Raw genomic sequence first — 19,396 nt, forward strand, 5'->3', positions numbered from 1 at the left:
GTCCAAGTCTGACTGCAAACACATCTGATGTCAGATATCGTTATCTGACAAACGGGAACGCGCATCGTTCATCGTCCATCGTTCAGGCATGTCAGATATGTCAGATTTTCCTTCAGATATGAACGACTGAACGATTTTTAAATCGTTATCGTTCATATCTGAAGGAAAAATCTGACCGTGTGTATGCACCATTAGACAGGTTATTATATTTTTAATATATGGACAGGGGCAAGAAGTGAAAGGAATTCTTTTTTTAAATTGTATTTCATGCTCATGATGCTTCTCTCAGCAATTTTCAGAAAAATGAAATTAACCCCTGGAATACACCCCTTTGGTTTTAATAAAATTTATATACAAAATGTGTTGTTTTTTTTTTCTTTCATTTTTTCTTTTTTAAATTAGTTTAACTTTTTTTTTTTAACCACTTGTTTTTTTTTAAATGTGTACTGGTAAAGACCGTTGTCGGGTAGCAAGGCCATATCCACATACTACCAAATATTACATGACCCTTGGGATCTTATGAAATCACAGGCAGGAATCTTCTCTTGGGCGCAGATTTTCCCAAACCTGACAATAGATCTTCTTTTGAAAACTTTTAACTACTCTATACGAACACTATCTTCTTCAATGTATAGGGAAATGTTTTACAACATATTTCATAATGGATATTTTTCCTCACATCGCAGATTTTTAATTGGGATTTCTGACTCTGGGGCTTGCCCAAAATGCAATAGCCCAGATGCCACATGTATGCATTGCATGTGGGATTGCCCACTTATAAATAATTTTTGGAAACAAGTTAGGCGATTCGCAATGACCTATCTCCTTAGCGATTTGCCTCTCTCAGCAGAATGGGCAGTCCTGGGATTTGTATCCCTGACAACTAGAATGTTACAGGGAAGTAAAAAGTTGATGCTTATAATCTCTGCAGTGGCTCGCGGATGTATATTACACCAATGGATTCACCGGGATCCCCCTTCTATACTGTTATTCAAAGACAAAATGTTTCACGTGTTCCACATGGACTGGTTGGAGGCCTCTCTACATAAAGAAGAACGCACTGAAAAGTTTTTTCAAATTTGGGAGGGGTTCATAGATTCCTTATCAGGAGACTTAAAAAATGAATTGCATAAATGTTTCCACTCCATGCAATGGTATGTGACCAGATCGCTGCTTGAAGATCCATCAATTAATATGCGGACGACAGCTCTCTAGGCCTGACTGAAGTGCCGGCCACTCCTATTGATTTTCATTTTAATGTGTCTCTCTCTACACAGTTGGTTCTAGTTTTAATATACTATGGGCTCTATTTATTAACATTATTTTTACTAAAATACAGTGAAAAAGGGTGTTTTCACAACCTTTTCACATTATTTTAGTTTCACCTAAAGTTACTAAAGGGCAATTGGAGTAGAATTCGTAAAATTCTACTCCAACCCCTAATTATCACTTATTTTTAGTAATCAGATCGCATTTCCCATAATTGTAATGGGAAATGCGATCTGCCTTGTAGGTACCAAAAATAAATTGTGAAAAAAATACCGGGGTAAGCCCTGTGATAATAACGCCACCTGTAGGTGCGGAACACTTGTGGCGCCATATAAATAAAGGATAATAATAAAATGGTTGAAATATCATGGCTGTTTCTTTTTTTTCCCCTCATAACGTTATATTGGAAAGTGTACAATCTTTGTGCCTTTTTTGCTGTTTCTTTCTAAATAAAAAATGTTATAAAAATAAAAATGTGTCCTGGGAAAACGTGTTATCATGCAATACCATAGGCTGGCTATCAGATAGTGTAAACACATGTTCTCACACTATGTTGCTGTAGCAGAAATCCTGTACTTACTTGACAGCAGATTCCCCTTTATAAACAAGACACTTGTGATCACATGACTTGTGCATGATCACATGATTTAAGCAATGTCACCAGGAATGCATGTATCCTGTGATCTCGCTGTCTCAAACACTGCGGCTCTCCTGACATGCTTAGAGCTCTCATCAGAGCCGTGGCTAGACTTTTTGGTGCGCTGTGCCAGAAAGAGCCTTGGCGGCCCCTCATTTTTTAAAGGGACATGATGCACCTAAAAAAAGGGTAATTACCTCATGGGGAAGGGCCAGGGAAGAGATAGGGGAGGTCAGGAGATGCTGGGGATGAAATAACAGGAAGTTATAAGCGAGAATGACAATAAACAGAAATTTGACCGGCCCAAACAGCGCCCCCTGACCTGTGGTGCCCTGTGCGATGGCACCGGCCGCACTACCCTAGCTACGGCCCTGGCTCTCATGCTGCAATGGCTAATATATGCACACCCATGACACGGCATTTAAACGGTCAGACATGCCTGCATTTGCCTAGTCACCCCATGTCACTCACTTTGCGAGTAAATCCACTGTGCAAGTGTAATCTCAAATAAATAGCAGCGCTCCCACAGCATACCTCCCAACTGTGCCGCATTCAGCGGGACAGTCCCGCGGTGGGGGGAAGTTGAGAGAGCACATACCACTGCAGCGGGTGTGCAGAAGGTGAACAGATTCCGTGTGCATGCGCACGGCATCTGTAAACCTGCGTAGGGAGAGCCTGGGGGCTGCCCAGCATCTCAGAGAGTGCTGGGCATGCCCCCTATAGTGACATCATTGGGGGTTTCTGTGAGGCGCCGCCCTGTTTTCAAGAGGCCACGCCCCTTCAAGCTAAGCCACGTCTCCTTTTTGGGCGCACGCGGCTCTGGCGCGCGAAGCGTCCCTCTTTGTGGGGATCAAAAGTTGGGAGGTATGCCACAGTGCGGCTTTCATGCTTGCGCAATAGCAAACAGTCGCTCGATCTGCGTAAACATCAGCATTTGCGTGCGGATCTGAATCAGGCCCTTACTCAGAAGCTGCGTGGCTGCCAGATCTGTGTCGATATCCCGATAATCACGCTTGTTGCACGTCATCAGACGGATATGAGAAGGCAGCAGTGGGCTTCCCTTTACTCCAGTAAGCTGAAGAGACATTAGCATATTTTCGCTATTGCAATCTGACATTAGCATATTTTCGCTATTGCGATCTGTGTGCTATTACGTGCTAGTCACTCGTATGGAACCTGTCTTTTGTCTGTTTTACCCGGATTGTGTACTTTTCATCAACTTCGCTATTTTTTCCTTCATTGTGCTTTTTGCTAAATTTTGCATCTTACTTCGCTTATAGAGCCTGATTCAGATATGGACACAATACCAAAATTTACGCAGTTGAGCGATTATTGTTCAACTGGGCATGCGTCACGTTCGCACTCGGCACGCGACAAGATACCTTAGTGATGCCGCTTGCGATTTATTTGCAAAGTGATTGACATTCAGGGACCATTTCGGGGCGGTTACAGGGAGTGGCGGCAAAAAAGAAAAGTGAGTTGTGGCCGATTGTCAAAGGAACTGCAACCTCTGCTGCGTGTTTGTACGCACTTTTTTGGATCTACAAAGCCGCCAGTACATTTCCAGGTGGCTGCATGCATTAGCATATTTTTGCACAACAGCTGCGTACGGGATCGCGGTTGCGAGTGCATTAGCGTTAGGGATGTGCAGGCTCGGATAGGTTCGAGTTTGCACGTGGAGTTCGGATTTTTCCCTCCAAAAAAACGGAACTCAGAACGAGGCAAAACGTCATCTTACATGGACGAACATCATCATTCCTGGTCTTTTGTCCAGGAATGATGATGTTCGTCCATGTAAGATGACGTTTTGCCTCGTTCTGAGTTCCGTTTTTTTGGAGGGAAAAATCCGAACTCCACGTGCAAACTCGAACCTATCCGAGCCTGCACATCCCTAATTAGCGTACATATCTGACTCAGACCCATAGTGTAGTAGGAACTTTATATTAGTGTTTTGGCGTGGCTAAGTAGCCGTTTTGAGGATAGGTGTATTTGGACACATCTGCAGCGCTAGCATACACTGATTCACTTTACAATTGGGAACAAAACAATAATAAAATGAGACTGGGTAACAACAGACAGAGCTTTTTTTTTTGTAGGAGTCCAACTTACCTTGTATTTCGGTCAGCCAAAGACAAGAGTTTTATGAAGACGCAGCGGCCGGTGGGTTCGTAAGTGGATTTACAAACAAATTCTGTACTTGTCTTCACTATCTGGTAGGTCTTCAGGTCTCTTTGTTTGACCTCTGGCAAATCCATTTCAGCAGAGCTATTGAAATTCCCTAGCGCACAAGTTGGTTTCAGGTGTTTTTTCTACATGAATCACACCTGGTACACCTGTCAAACCGTAACGCAGGTGTCCTAAGGTGAGCTCAGGGAGGACAGAAACCTCCCGTGGAGCAGAAGGTTTCTACCAAGAGAGGCCTAAAACCAAGAAAAATGTCAATCATTAATTATGTAGCTAAAAAGAAACATGCAATTCATATTCATCAGGTTATAAATGCCCAAATAAATATTTTTTAGGATATTTTTTGAAGTGATGATCACAATGAGTTAGGAAAAACGATTAATGGACAAACGAATACAGACAATTTTAATTTGTGTGCTAGACCTATCTTTTCATCATCTACAAGTTCAGTTTTTGCCAACTACAGCAGATGCCATTACTGACCACCTCTATAAATTTGCCCTTATATGTGTGAATGTTTCTGTGAGGGGATGTAGTCGGCATCCCGGCATGCGGGATGCCGATGGTCTGAATACCAGCGCCGAAATCCCGACATGTCAGGATCCTGGCACCAGTATCCCGACCGCCGGCCTCCCCGGAGGTAAGTATCGGGGTGTTAGGGGAGGGTTAGGTAGCAGGGTTAAGGTTAGGCACTAGGGGAAGAGTTAGGCACTGGGGAGGTATTGTTAGGATTAGGGTGCGGGGAGAGAGAGGTTAGGTTTAGTCACTAGGAGGGAAGGTTAGGCTTAGGCACCGGGGAGGGGGTGTTAGGTTTAGGGTGTTGGGAGGGGGAGGTTAGGTTTAGGCACTGGGGAGGTAGGTTAGGGTTAGGTACCAGGGAGGGTTAGGGTAGGGGTTAGGAGGAGACTTACCATTAGTTCTTATGGGTGTCAGGATTCTGGCTGTTGGGATGCCGCTGTCAGTATTCTGACCTGCGGCATCCCAACAGCCGGGATTTCATATCCATATCTCTGTGACAATTGCAATGTTTTGCCATTCATTAAGTAAATAGATTTGACCAGTGGAACTTTTCAAATGTGTCAGTGAGTAATTAATACACCTGTGCATCTGCTGGGTGACCTGGAAAACGTGAACTGTGGGCCTGATTCAGAGCCGCACGCAAAAAGCGTGCGCTCGATCTGAATCAGGACGGCCGCTTTTTTTTTTAAATCCGGCCTCCTGGACGCTCGCATAGCTGTGAGTGACCACGCACAGCTTTTGCAAGCGGCCAGATGATGGTCGCGATGGGCTTGCGACGAGACCCAGTGAGCTTTCGGCTCTAATAGAACCGGAAGCTCACCCACTGACATCACTCATGATGTCAGTGGGGCCGCCCCCAAACGGCAGGCGTTCCTTCGGGAACGTCTCCGTTTGGCCAGCCACCCCCCCTGCCCGCCTCCAAAACGGGGCGAGCTGTCGATCAACATCGACAGCCGCCCCTTTTGGATGCGAGCACCGGAGCGATTGCTTTTTGCGCTCGCTTCGGGGCTCGCACACGCGCAGCAGCGTGCGCACTGGCCCACAAATGACCCGCTTGCGAGCGGGTCTGAATCGACCTGTGTGTGCGGTGCTAAGGGCCGAGTTTGAGAACCTCTGGCACAAAAGACATTGAAGCCTATAGAGAGGACATTTCCTAAATATTCCTCTTGTGACAGCAACAAAACCTAGACCAGTAATTGCTAACCTCAGTCCTCAAGGCAGACTAAAGCTGGGTACACACCTTACAGATATATCTGCAGATGATGGTTGTTCATACACACTGACCAACCGTCATCTGCAGGCCCGCCAAGAGCCGCGGCGGGCCCGGGTAAAAGGGGGGGTGGCCTAATCGTGGCCCCCTTAGGTAAAAAAAACAAAACAGTTTTGCAGAGCCGCTTCGCATAACCAGCTTTGGGGCGCGATCAGCTTGATCGCTCCCCCCACAGGCATAGGAGACTGCTGTGGATGCTTCTTAGCAGCCGCGAGCAGTTTCCCAATGCAGCCCAACACACAGCAGTGTGTGCTGGGCTGCTGTGATGTCAGACGGTTGCCAGACCCGGGCCCCCGCCAGGCCCTTCCAGCAAGCCCGGGCCCAAGGTAATTAGTACCCGCTCCCCCCATCTCGGCCCCCCTGATCACCTGTCTTCTGGCTACGGGTTCTGCTCGGCCCGCGAACACCGCTGCAAATGTACGGGCGGACACACAGCACGATGCCACAATTTATCTTTTCATATATTTTGTGCGTCGGCTGTGCTGCACAGCCGACGCGATATGTCTGTAAACAACGTCGTTCACAGACATATCGCTGGTACACACTGGCCGACGCACACAAGATATATTGGCCAATCAATTGATCGGCCAATTTATCTGCCAGTGTATACCCAGCATAACAGTCCTGGTTTTAGTGATATCGATGCTTGAGCACAGGTGGTAAAATCAAAATAACTGAGGTACTAGTTTTTTGGAGTGGATATATGCTTTATACTATTCCTTTTTAATTATATTCTCTATTAAAAGTTATATTTTACTATGTGTTACTTGGGTATATATTAATTAATCAACACTGAACTATCTACTATAAAATAACTAGACTTTTGTCCTTTTTTTTGCTCTCTGTGCACATATATATAATAATATATATAATGCATACAGTGGTGTAAGTGGTACACTGACAAACAGTGATAAGATAAGCTTACAGCCGTTTGTTAAATACTGGAAGGATGACATAACTCCTTTAGCTTGTTGTTAAATGGGGCCCATGGTCTTCACAGAAATAAAAACACAGACACTCACAGGACATATAAGCACCCACGGGAAAAAAACATATATATATTAGGCACCCACAGGAAAAAACACATATACATATAGAGACACCCACAGGAAAAAAACATATACATATAGGCACCCACAGGAAAAAAACACATATACATATAGGCACCCACAGGAAAAAACACATATACATATAGGCACCCACAGGAAAAACACATATACATATAGGCACCCACAGGAAAAACACATATACATATATAGGCACCCACAGGAAATTGTACTCACAGGTTGCTTTTGTGACCTGTCTGTCGGTGGTAGAGAGGGATCTAGATGTGGTGTAGGGAAGCTACAGGGGTGGAGATTAGGAGTGCAGCCACAGCACAGAGAGCGGAGTTCTGTCCAGCCACAATTACATGGGAGCCAGGAGCAGCAGCTGCGGAAATCGAGGAGGCGAGAAGGTGGAGTGACTGAAGGCTCCAGCAGCAGGGCTCAGTAACCGCCGCGGCTGGTATGAGGGGCATTACAGCCACCCGGAGCACTGGTCCTGGGGTAAGAGTAAACCACCTGACCTGCTCAACATTCAAGTCACTCCCCAGCAGCGTGCAGTCGGCCTCTGTTATTCTAGCCCTGCAGAGAGAAGCAGGAACAGGAGGAGCGTCGGGAGCAGCCAGCCAGTTAATGTCAAGACCGGAGACCGTGAAATGCTGTACTCCTGGATCCAGGTATTGTGGGGGCCCTTTAGGTGTGGGGGCCCCAGGACGACCGCCCCTGTTGCCCTCTCGTTAATCCGGCCCTGTCTGTGCAAAATATGTGTTGTGTATTACACAAAGTAACTTTGGGAGCACCACCAACCTAAATTCCATCCAAGATGGCCTCGATAGATGGACTGTAATGTTGGTTATAGCTAATTAACCTTGACATAACTTGACTGGTGCGGACTCTAAACCTATATTTCATGTACTAATTAAGTCACCTGTGCCCAAGGATGACTATCCTTAAAACCTGGATTGTTAATGTGCCTTGAGGACCGTGGTTGGGAACCCCTGGCCTATACAAATCATAACAAATTAAAATTTTAATTAAAATGATAAATGTGCTTTAAAAAGTAAAAAGTATACAGCATAATAAACAATCTAATTAATATGATCTACATGCAGAGCTGTGGCCTGTATACTGAGGGGGCTCAGCTGCTAGTGGTCCAGACCCCTCCAACAAGCCCAGGCTTGGGTAATCATCAGTAAGAACCCCCCCACCCCTCTATAACTCATAACACAGAGGAGACTATTGTTTTTAATTGGTGGTGACAGTAAAGGGGGGCATCCACTACACGATTTTAGCAGGCGATTGATGATAACGACGTCGTTATCGTTCAATCGTTTCTAAATCGTGCAGTGTTTGGTCGTTAACGATCAACGATGCGCGCTCCCGCTGGTCGTTTGATCATCTCATCAGTTGATTGAACATGCAGGTCAATTTCACTTGATCTATTAAAGATCGTTTGCAAATCGTTTGCAAATCGTTCAGACTGAAAGGGAAAAATTCAAGGGAAAATCGTTTAGAGATTGGACAGGGAGTAGATCGTCTAGTGGATGTGCTCCTTTAGTGTGTGAGGTTATTGTTAGACAATAACAGGAGAAGCTCTGTGATGAGATGAGATGCAGCTGATCACTTTGGGGGCGGAGTTCTTTACGTCATTAGGCCCTGCCCCCTGCCCATTAAAAAAACGTGATTCGTGGTTCTGTGAGAAGGGGGCGGGGCTAAAACAATGTGATTCACATCATTTAGCCATACCCCCTCCATGCAGAAAGGCGATTCCCCGTATTATCTCTCCCAATCCTGCGCACTTAACTAGGAAGTGGGTGGGATGCGGGAGATTCTCCCACTCTTCCCAGTGGTGTGCGGGACTAGCCAAAAAATCTTGAAACTCCCACACCTTCTGGGTGAGTAGATAAAAACGCAGCAGTATTAGCAGCTTCCAATAATAAGCAACAAAGCGCAGAGCCGTAACTAGACTTTATGGTGCCCTGTGCTAGAAAGAGCATTGGCGCCCCCCCATTTTTAAAATAGGGACATAACGCACCCAAAAAAGTGGAATGGCCTCATGGGGAAGGGCCAGGGAAAAGATAGAGGAGACCAGGAGATGCTGGGGATGAAATAAGAGGAAGCTACAAGTGAGAATGATAAACAAAAAATTGACAGGGCTGAACAGAGGGCCTGATTCAGCGATCGCTTGCGGCCAAAAGGGGCCGGGTATGCAAATTCAGCGATTGCACTGCGTGGCGCAAGGACGCCCTCTGTCTTAGAGAGCGACGGCAGTGAGCGAATGTAGGTGTTTAAAGACGCCCACTTTCCTTTCTTAACATACGTCATCTCCAGGAAGTGTATGATTAATTGGTAACATCGAGAGTCATCAGAGCTGCATGCAGCACTTGAGGTAGACCCTACGTGTGCAGCTTTCGTGCTGCACATGCACTCTTGAGTCAGACGGAAGTAACTGTGTGCATTTCCCTTTAGTATAGGGATGGACATCGGAAGCCACCATCAAATGATGGCTGGGCTTCCACCATCAAAACTTTTGATGCGATGGTAAGTAACTATCGCATCAAACAATATATTCGATGTGGTTCCTGTGATGAGATGTCCGATGCTGAGAGCTGCAGACACGGACAGAGCAGCTCTCAGCATTAAAAAAAAAGTAACCAAAACAAGACCATCAAATCATTACCATTTGATGGCGGCAAACATTGGAATGCTGCCATTGAATGGTAAAAACACTAAGGCCCTCATTCAGAGTCAGTCGTAAGCGGACGCTCGGTCGTACGCCTATTGACCGCAAAATTGAAAAAGGAAGCGATCGCACGGCCGGTCGTCGCAACCAAAGTGACGCCCATACGTGAACAATGCACCTCCTCTAACTAGCGAGTGATAGCAGCTAGCGATCGAGAAAATCGTTGTCAGTCATTGTCAGTCGCTGTATGTTAATCTGATGGTTGCGGCCGCTTGTGTTGTGTGCAGATTACACCAAAAATTAACAAAAAACGCATAGAATAAGCCATCCCCGTGAAATATATTTATTCTTATTATTCGCTAATGCAAACGCAGCTGAATCAATTACATGCCAATTAGCAGTGTTATTAGCTACAACAAACGATTATTAGCTGCTTGCATTGTGTGGCTCAAAATAGAAACATCACTCCTAACATCAGTATCATTCGATAGTATCGATTGTACTCTGAGGCTTGAGAGAGCACGTACCCAACCTCAAGCTGTACGATCAGCCAGGCCTCGAACCTGCTTGCAGAGTGATGTTTTACTAGTTCCAGCCTTCTATATCGGTCATAGCAGGTAATTTATGTACGCCCCTAAAACGCCCTGAAAACGGTGAGAAACGCTTGCGTTTTCAGACCACCACCCCCGTCAACACCCACAAACGGACTTTCATGTTAATCAACTCTCGGAAGCCACTTCCTGCTCGTAAGCCATACGATCGACAGCATTTTGGATCGCAAGGGCTCGTACGCACATGTGCACAACTAACCGTACGCATGCGTGGTTTGGAAACATCGGATGCGTACGACCGAGCGGCCGCTTACGACCGACTCTGAATGAGGTCCTAACATCACGAGAAAAACATTGCTGCTTGGCAAAAATCAACCATCGATGTCCATCCCTACTCTGGTATGATACTTCCTGCTGGAAACAGAGGGCCTGATTCAGACCCGGTCTCAAGCTCTGAGCGCTCGCAACCGGGTTGATGGTGGCCCAGAGCGCATGCGCATGTTTGAGCCGAAAGCTCTCTGGGGCTTGCAGCCACGAGACCCTACCACAAGGGTCTCGTCGCAAGCCCGATGGTCGCGATGGTCTTGACCATCGCGACCATCATCATGGCCGCTCGCTATAGCTGTGGGTGGTCACCCACAGCTATGCGAGCGGCCAGGAGGCCGTTCTAAAAAAAAATAGCCCGGCCCTGATTCAGAGCGAGCGCTCTGTCAGAGCGTCCGGCTCTGAATCAGGGCCAGAATCAGGACAGCTATTCCCGCTGTCTAGTGGCAGCTGCAGCCAACAGGGAGGCAAGGGAGTTAATAGAGGGGGCCAGAGGTGTCTAATGAGAGCAGGGGAGCCATTCATGTGCAGTCTCCGACTGGGCTTCCTCCCTCACGCTGGCAAGAGCAGTGTAGACTCTGGCCCAATGCCAGCGTAAACTGCACATGCTCATAGCTCCGGAAAAAAAGGCGTAGGAGCCATTTTCCAGCGGATTTCTCTACTGTGCCTGCTTTTATGCCTGTGAAAAATGGCGCCGGCGCCATTTTCCCAGAAATTGCACTAGGAGCTTGCTAGTTGGGCCCATCCTATCACCCCTATTCTTAAACAAGCACAAACTTATTGCTATCACCTTTCCTTATGTATGATTGCAGCATGAGGAAAGTGTTTTTGTTTTGTTTGATCTTTATTGAGAAGTGACGTTTTTTTTTTTTTTAGCTGTCAGTAAATTCACTAACGTATGGACAGATTTACTTGTCTCAATTTCCCCAGCCCTGAGGGAAGCCCTAAAACTAACATCATGATCATACATACAAAATGTTGCCATGTTTACACACATAACGCATATGCCAATGTAACAGCTATATGTTCTGCCAATTCTAAACTCTAAATGAAACTGAGCATCCGATTCGCAGACCTGCTAGTCATAAGTGTCAGCACCTTGTGATTCATTTCTGACGTCCCTGCTGTGTGGCTTTGTGCTAATACAACACAAACTGAAAGAACAGGAAAATCTGCTTCTTGTCCTGATAACCTCACTTGCAAACAAATACTGTATAACTGCCTGTGCCCTTGATGATTCATCTAAGCTGCTGTCCTGGCTAATAAATATATCAGTCCTACAAGGGAAATAAGCACCTATTTTATTTTTGCAATATAAAAAAGAGCTCTATATCTAGATTAATGACAAAGAAATTATAAATGAAGAAAAAACATGAGACATTTGCCATATAAATATTCTGATCCCCCATCATTTTTCTTGAAACTTGTACATGCATTACATTTATATTGCTTAAATTGATCATAAAAAACATTTTTACGCCTACTGTAAATATTTGCTAATATGCCACGCCCCCCAGCTGGCAGAGGGCCTGATTCAGACCCGGTTGCTAAGCCGCGAACAGTCGCTAGGGGCGATCATCGCACATATGCGTATGCGTCCTAGTATGCATGCGTGAACCAGTCACTGGTCGTGCGCTCGTAGTACACAGACTGGACGCTACTTTGAGTGACAGCGCCATTTGTGGGTGGTGACAGGGAAAGGTGCTTGTGAAGGGGGAGTGGATGTGCGAACGCAGGCGTGTCTGAGCGTCAAAACGGAGTTTAATGGGTGTGCATAATTAATTAGCAAAGTAGCGTCATTGTACACGTCACTTGGTTGTATTTTAGCCTGAGCAGTGCTTGCGGTGGGGTAGGGGCTACCTCAAGTGCTGCGTGCAGCTCCGATGGGTCTCGATGTTACCGATTAATCATACACTTCCTGGAGATGACGTCGCCTTCTAAGACATTAGAGGGCGTCCTTAAGCCAGACAGTGCGATCGCGGGATTTACATACCCGGCCCCTTTTGGTAGCGAGCGAGCACAGCTTAGCGACCGAGTCTGAATCAGGCCCAGAGGCCATACATTTCCCAGGACTCTGATAGTTCTGCAAAACACAATGCTATTTGCCACTTTAATATGGTGGCAACAGGGTGTTTAAACAGGATTATTTATCACAAGCCATATTGACAAGCCGCTATTTATTGTCTTGTAAATATCCCTCCCATTCATGCTCACACTCCTGGGGCTTCAGAAAAGGGGAGGAGCACTTCTGGGGGTGGAACGCCCCATCTGTTCCACTGAGGGGTAGGTGAAAATAAAATGATTCACAAAAAAAAAAAAATTATAATAATAACTAACATCTTAAAAAATGCAACACAAAGCTGGGGTGAGTCTCTCTTCTGCATAAAGTACTGTACCACAGGTGCACATCAGGCAGTCATGCAGCATTTACAAGTCTGACCAGTTGAAAATACTGCAAGTCTCCTCACACGCAGAGAGCTCTCATGCTGCATATGCAATCGCAGTGGCTAATTTATGCACGCCCATGAAACAGCGTTCAAGTGGACAGACTCCTGCGTTTTCCCGACCACCCCCACATCACCACCCCCAAATGCTAAAAGCCTGTCTGTCACTTAATGATGGATTCCTCTGTGTATCCGTAATCGCAATGCAATCGCTGCGCAGTGCAGCTTATATGCTTGTGCGATGGCAAATAATTGTTCGATCTGCGTCTGTAATCGCCATTACAGGACCAGTATCTGTAATTCAAAGAGCTACAGTAGCTGCCAAAGAACACCACTATATTCTACATTCCTTCTACAATTACCTATGAAATATTTGTCTTAAACATAAACAAAAGCTTTTGAGTTCATATTGGTCTGACAAAAATATTTAGCAGGGTTGACAACAGAAGCTGTAACCCAGGGGTGGGGAACCTTTTTTCTGCCGAGGGCCATTTTGATATATAACATTATTTGCGAACCCGGTGCAAGCCACGCCCACTCCATGTGATGTCACACGGGACGGGGCAGCAATCACCAGTGATTACAGCAATGCCTGGAGCATCCTGAGGATGCTCCGGGGAGCTGTAAGGGCAGTGGTGTGACCGTCTGAAGCATCCTAAGGACGCTCCAGGTGGCACTGCTGTATAGATTCTGGACACAGGGTTCCATTGTAGGCACTCTGCTATCCAGATAAGGCTAGCAGAAAAAAGCTCAGAGGGCCAAACCAAATGATTCCGGGGGCCTTATATAGCCCCCGGGCCTGAGTTTCCCCATCCCTGCTGTAACCCATCTCTCATAAATGGAGGAGCCTAAAAAACTTTAGTGTGCAGTTCCCGAGGCTCTGCAAAAGGAAAAGGAGCATTTTATGAAGTTAAATGATAATGGTGGTTCAGGAATGGATATCACACAGGACCCCACTTTTGCAAAGGATGGTGCTGATCCTAATGGCTGAATGGCTAAGATTCAGATAGTAGAAGTTTGGTGGAGTGAAGGAATTCCTAGCATGCCGAGGAGGCGATGCGGGTTGCTTTTGTTTTGCTGAGCAGTTCAAAAGGGATACGTTTAAGGTCGCAATCCTGACCCCCGGCATCTAGAATCCTTAATCCTGGCTACGGTTAAATGACAGGCGTCTATAATCCAGACGCCTGTCATTTTCCCGACGCCAGCACACCGGCGCCCGGCATCCTGATCTAAGGGATGCCGGACGCCACAAGCGGACAGCCGCGGTGGGGGGAGGGTTAGGTTTAGGCCACCCGGGGGGGACAGGGTTAGGCACCCCCCCGGGAGGGTTAGGCTAGGGGTAGGGAGGGTTAGGCACCCCCCCTGGGTCTTAGGGTTAGGCACCCCCCCTGGGATTTAGGTTTAGGCATTGGGGAAGGGGGGGTTAGGGTTAGGCACTTAGAGGGGGGAGGTCAGGGTTAGGCACTTGGGGGGGGAGGTTAGGGTTAGGCACCCCTAAGGAGGGTTAGGGGGTTAGAATAGAATAGTTTATACTTACCTTTAGACGATCAGGATTTCCAGCGCTGTCGGTCTTCCGCTGCCGGGCTCTGCTGTTTTGTCGGGCTGCCGCAGCCGGGATTCGAACTTCCGGTCATGCTGCAGCCGGCATTCCATACCGAATGCGTTCAAAAACATCACTTAATTTTGTCAAGAAAGATGATTGAAATAAGATAGAGCGGTGGAGAAGGCACCTTTTTCAGGGGTTTTCCACTCTGCAATTTTGTACTAGCTCAGAAGTGGCAGTCTTGGGTCTTATCCTAGACTTATAACTGCACTGCACCTGTTTTGTGCTTATGTAATAAAAAGTTTCACAGTTACACACACAATTGTAACATGTAGTACTGCAATACTGATATCCTTTGAATTAGGGTCGACTATTGATGGTCGATGATTTTAAATCATCTTTTAGAAACCATTGAATAATGATCCATCGATGGTTTAACTTTGTACATGCACAGACCAGACTGTGGCCTACGTTAGCCGTCGATGGTAAAAGTAGTTACCATCACTATCAGACCATTGGCGGTTGCTAAATATTGAAGTTTGTTGGCCAACTCCATGAATAACTGAAGCCATACATGAGGCTAAACTAAGCTGTACTGTAAGTATATCTGCTGGGCAGTCCACATAGGATAACCTGTGCAAATCTAAGGGGTCCATGTACTAACCCTCCACTCCTGCTTTGCCTGCTATTGGTGCAAATCAGGAGGCGGCTACTGCGCTGTGTACTAACAATGCTCCTGCTGAAGAGGATGAATGGAAAGTTACTGCCTCGGCTGTGACAGCAAAGACACTTAGGGGCCTATTCATCATCACTTAATTTTGTCAAAAGCAGGTGAAAAAGCACATTTTCACCTGCAATTGTTAAAATTAAGTATTCGGGCCATTCATTAAGAAGGTGAAGCAGGAGATATCACAGATATCTCCTACTTACCTTCTGTTTTCGGAATGGCCCGCTGTCCCCATACACTAGTATGGGGACAGAATTCATCAAGCTCCGAAAATATATTTTCGGAGCTTGACTGCGGGGGCATTCGCCATCTTCAGCTGGCGAATACCCCCGCTTGTTCTTCGCCGCCCGCTCTTCCCTATGGGAAGAGGGTCCGGCTTGCGAGAAGGGATCCTTTCGAATCCCTCCACCCCTGTCCGGCTCCTTCCGCCGGACGTCGGGGCTCTTGTGCGCATGCGTAACCTGTAGGTCACGCATGCGCACTGCCGTCACTGCTCCGAAAAGGAGCAGTGAAGCCGCTCGCGCACTGCCATCACTGCTCCGAAAAGGAGCAGTGAAGCCGCTCGCGGAGGCAGCTGATTTCACATCAGCTGCCACCGCGCCGCAGCAAAGATGAATTGCTCCGGTGGCCGCTGCGAATTAGGGTGTTAATTATCGGGGTCCGTTCAGACACCGATAATTAACATCAGGAATAGGCCCCATAGTGCATCCATGATGAGGTTTTCTGTACTGTATGCTGTAGTGTATGCTGTACTGTATGCTGTACTGTATGCTGTACTGTATGCTGTAGTGTATGTTGTAGTGTATGCTGTACTGTACGCTGTACTGTACGCTGTACTGTATGCTGTACTGTATGCTGTAGTGTATGCTGTACTGTATGCTGTAGTGTATGCTGTACTGTATGCTGTACTGTATGCTGTAATGTATGCTGTACTGTATGCTGTAGTGTATGCTGTAGTGTATGCTGTACTGTATGCTGTAGTGTATGCTGTACTGTATGCTGTACTGTATGCTGTAGTGTATGTTGTAGTGTATGCTGTACTGTACGCTGTACTGTATGCTGTACTGTATGCTGTGGTGTATGCTGTACTGTATGCTGTACTGTATGTTGTAGTGTATGCTGTACTGTATGCTGGACTGTATGCTGTAGTGTATGCTGTACTGTATGCTGTACTGTATGCTGTACTGTACGCTGTACTGTATGCTGTACTGTATGCTGTGGTGTATGCTGTACTGTATGCTGTACTGTATGCTGTAGTGTATGCTGTACTGTATGCTGTAGTGTATGTTGTAGTGTATGCTGTACTGTATGCTGTACTGTATGCTGTAGTGTATGCTGTACTGTATGCTGTACTGTATGCTGTAGTGTATGCTGTACTGTATGCTGTAGTGTATGCTGTACTGTATGCTGTACTGTATGCTGTAGTGTATGCTGTACTGTATGCTGTAGTGTATGCTGTAGTGTATGCTGTACTGTATGCTGTGGTGTATGCTGTACTGTATGCTGTACTGTATGCTGTAGTGTATGTTGTAGTGTATGCTGTACTGTATGCTGTAGTGTATGTTGTAGTGTATGCTGTACTGTATGCTGTACTGTATGCTGTAGTGTATGCTGTACTGTATGCTGTACTGTATGCTGTAGTGTATGCTGTACTGTATGCTGTAGTGTATGCTGTACTGTATGCTGTACTGTATGCTGTAGTGTATGCTGTACTGTATGCTGTAGTGTATGCTGTACTGTATGCTGTCTCATGAATTCCTGTGAGAACAAGCACAGCTCAGCTGCTTTATCCCTTAAAAAAAAACTTTATTGACTACTAAACAAAGCAACAAAGATGACTTCTCTATCTCAACTCTTGCAGGAGGCAGATGATGCAAAGGCCAACTATCTACCTGCCCCTTCCAGGACGCAGAGCGAGGGGGCATGAAGGAGTGATTGCATCATTGTGGCCCCATCCTCCTCTTTAGAATGGCGAGATTACCGGTATTGTAAGCTGGGGGCGTGGCTACTCTGACACGATTCAGCGCAAATCGCGTCATTGGCTGCCCAGTCCGGAAGTATGAGATAACGGCAGCTAGAGTTGGTGATGACGGTGCTGGAGAAGACACCCAACGGTATGTGACTTCTCTCCTTAGTAACACCTGGGTTATTTGCCATAGCTGCCCAGCGGCCCATACATGGGGCGATTTTACACACGATATGCACGATTTTGATCGATCGCAACGATCAATCGTGCATATCGTGTGTGTTTTGGCATGCTGTACGACAGCAATGCGCGTCCCCGCCGTCGTACATCGGCATTGTAGAATTTAATGAAAAACCATAAGATCTGCGATCCATCATGCTGTTAAATAGGTAAACGAAGCATCTTGTAAGATGCATTCTTTACCAGTCACAGCAGCATGCGATGCATCGGGCTGAATTTGAAAACATACCGAGGTGTCATACGTTTTCAAATCGCATCGTCTATGGGCCGCATATGACAGCGCGATATTCTAGCCTGCACTGTAGCTCTGGCAGACAGAATCAGATAAATCCCTTTAGTACAGAAGTGATACGTACAGGGATTTTCTCTGCCTTTACTGTTTGCGTCCCTTATCTCCCCTTAGTAGTTAGTACATGGACCCATTCATTTTGAGGTACACATTTCTTAAATGACTTCCAGTGTATTCCTAAACCGGCCAACAAAGCAATGCACCTGTAAATCATTATTCATTTATTAATTTATTAACAGCTATTTACATAGCGCACACATATATTACGCGGCGCTTTGCCGAGAATAATTAGTAATTCACGTCAGTCCCTTCCCCAGTGAAGCTTACAATCCATAGTCCCTAGAATACAGGTGGGTTCTCGCAAGTAAGCGAAGAGAAAAGAAATAAACCTTTTTGTGGGCACTCTTTTGTTGATAAATGAAGACTAATGGAGCATACACACGGTCAGATTTGTCAGACTTGTCAGATTTGTCAGATGAACGACTGAACGATTAAACGATTTGAACGATTTGGACGATTTGACCAAAGTTTTGAACGATTTGAACGATTTGAACGATTGAACGATTTTTGACTGCATTAAAATGAATGGAATCGTCCAAGTCTGACTGCAAACACATCAGATGTCAGAAATCGTTATCTGACCATCGGGAACGCGCATCGTTGATCGTCCATCGTTCAGGCATGTCAGATATGAACGATTTTCCTTCAGATATGAACGACTGAACGATTTTTAAATCGTTATCGTTCATATCTGAAGGAAAAATCTGACCGTGTGTATGCACCATTAGGGGTAAATTTACTAAAGTGAGAGTTTTTAGAAGTGAGTTTTAAAAGTGATGTTGCCCATAGCAACCAATCACACTCTACTTAACATTTAACTAGCACCTTCTAGAAGATAATAGCTAGAATCTGATTGGTTGCTATGAGCAACATCACTTTTAAAACTCTCTATGGAGCAGCAACTAGAGTGTTTCTCTCCAAAATCTAACCTAGGTGAGTCCTCTTTAGTATAGATATAGGATTAAATGAACATCATATTTTCATTTAGGCAAAATATTCCAAAAAGTGAACACTTGTGCTAAATTGCTTGTGTGCACACTGACACAGCGACAACTGATAACTTATTCTATTATATTCATCATATTTTGCACCAAGTAAGAGCAGTCTCAGTGTAATATGGATACTCCTAACAGCTTATTCTTTCACATTAATTAGAATATATAACAAATTCTGCTAATGCAGTATATAAATTTTCCATTTTTGGATGTGTCGTGACAATAAGCCAGGACCAGTGTGCGCACTGCGGGAGCTGGTTCCAGCCGATAACGCGCGTTTTGCCCACCCGTGGCTGTGGGCTTGTTCACAGCAAACCTGTATTTACTGGATATATATTTATATGAGACTCATCATTGTCTGCTTTATTTGAATGAAGAATGTATCACAGAATTTTCATTCTCATACTGAACCCTGGTATAGGTATGCAACAGTGACAGAGAGAATACTATGTGGCTCATGATATGATATATTTGTATATATGCGGCATTGGCCATACACTACAAGTTGGTTAATGCTGAAGTTGTAAGAACGTGGAATGTTTATATCATATTATAATCGGTGGATAAAGTGGCACCGCTCAGTTATCATATGTTGGAAAATGGATGTACTGCATTAGTAGAATTTGTTTTATATTATAATTAATGTGAGACA

The 19,396-nt window shown here is 45.6% G+C and overlaps 1 protein-coding gene across 1 annotated transcript in view; it reads right to left on the reverse strand.

Annotated features, from left to right (window-relative positions):
• Nucleotides 1–19,396, reverse strand: part of LOC148524679 (receptor-interacting serine/threonine-protein kinase 2-like) — a 91,932-nt gene that overhangs the window by 68,976 nt on the left and 3,560 nt on the right. Inside the window, exon 2 of the mRNA XM_088471966.1 lies at nucleotides 4,016–4,326. Coding sequence (XP_088328092.1) covers nucleotides 4,016–4,161 — 146 coding nt within the window. The 5' untranslated portion in view covers nucleotides 4,162–4,326. The remainder of the gene's footprint in view (nucleotides 1–4,015; nucleotides 4,327–19,396) is intronic.

The sequence above is a fragment of the Taudactylus pleione genome, unplaced genomic scaffold (assembly GCF_031769625.1).
Source record: "Taudactylus pleione unplaced genomic scaffold, aTauple2 ptg000117l, whole genome shotgun sequence".
NCBI lineage: Eukaryota > Metazoa > Chordata > Amphibia > Anura > Myobatrachidae > Taudactylus > Taudactylus pleione.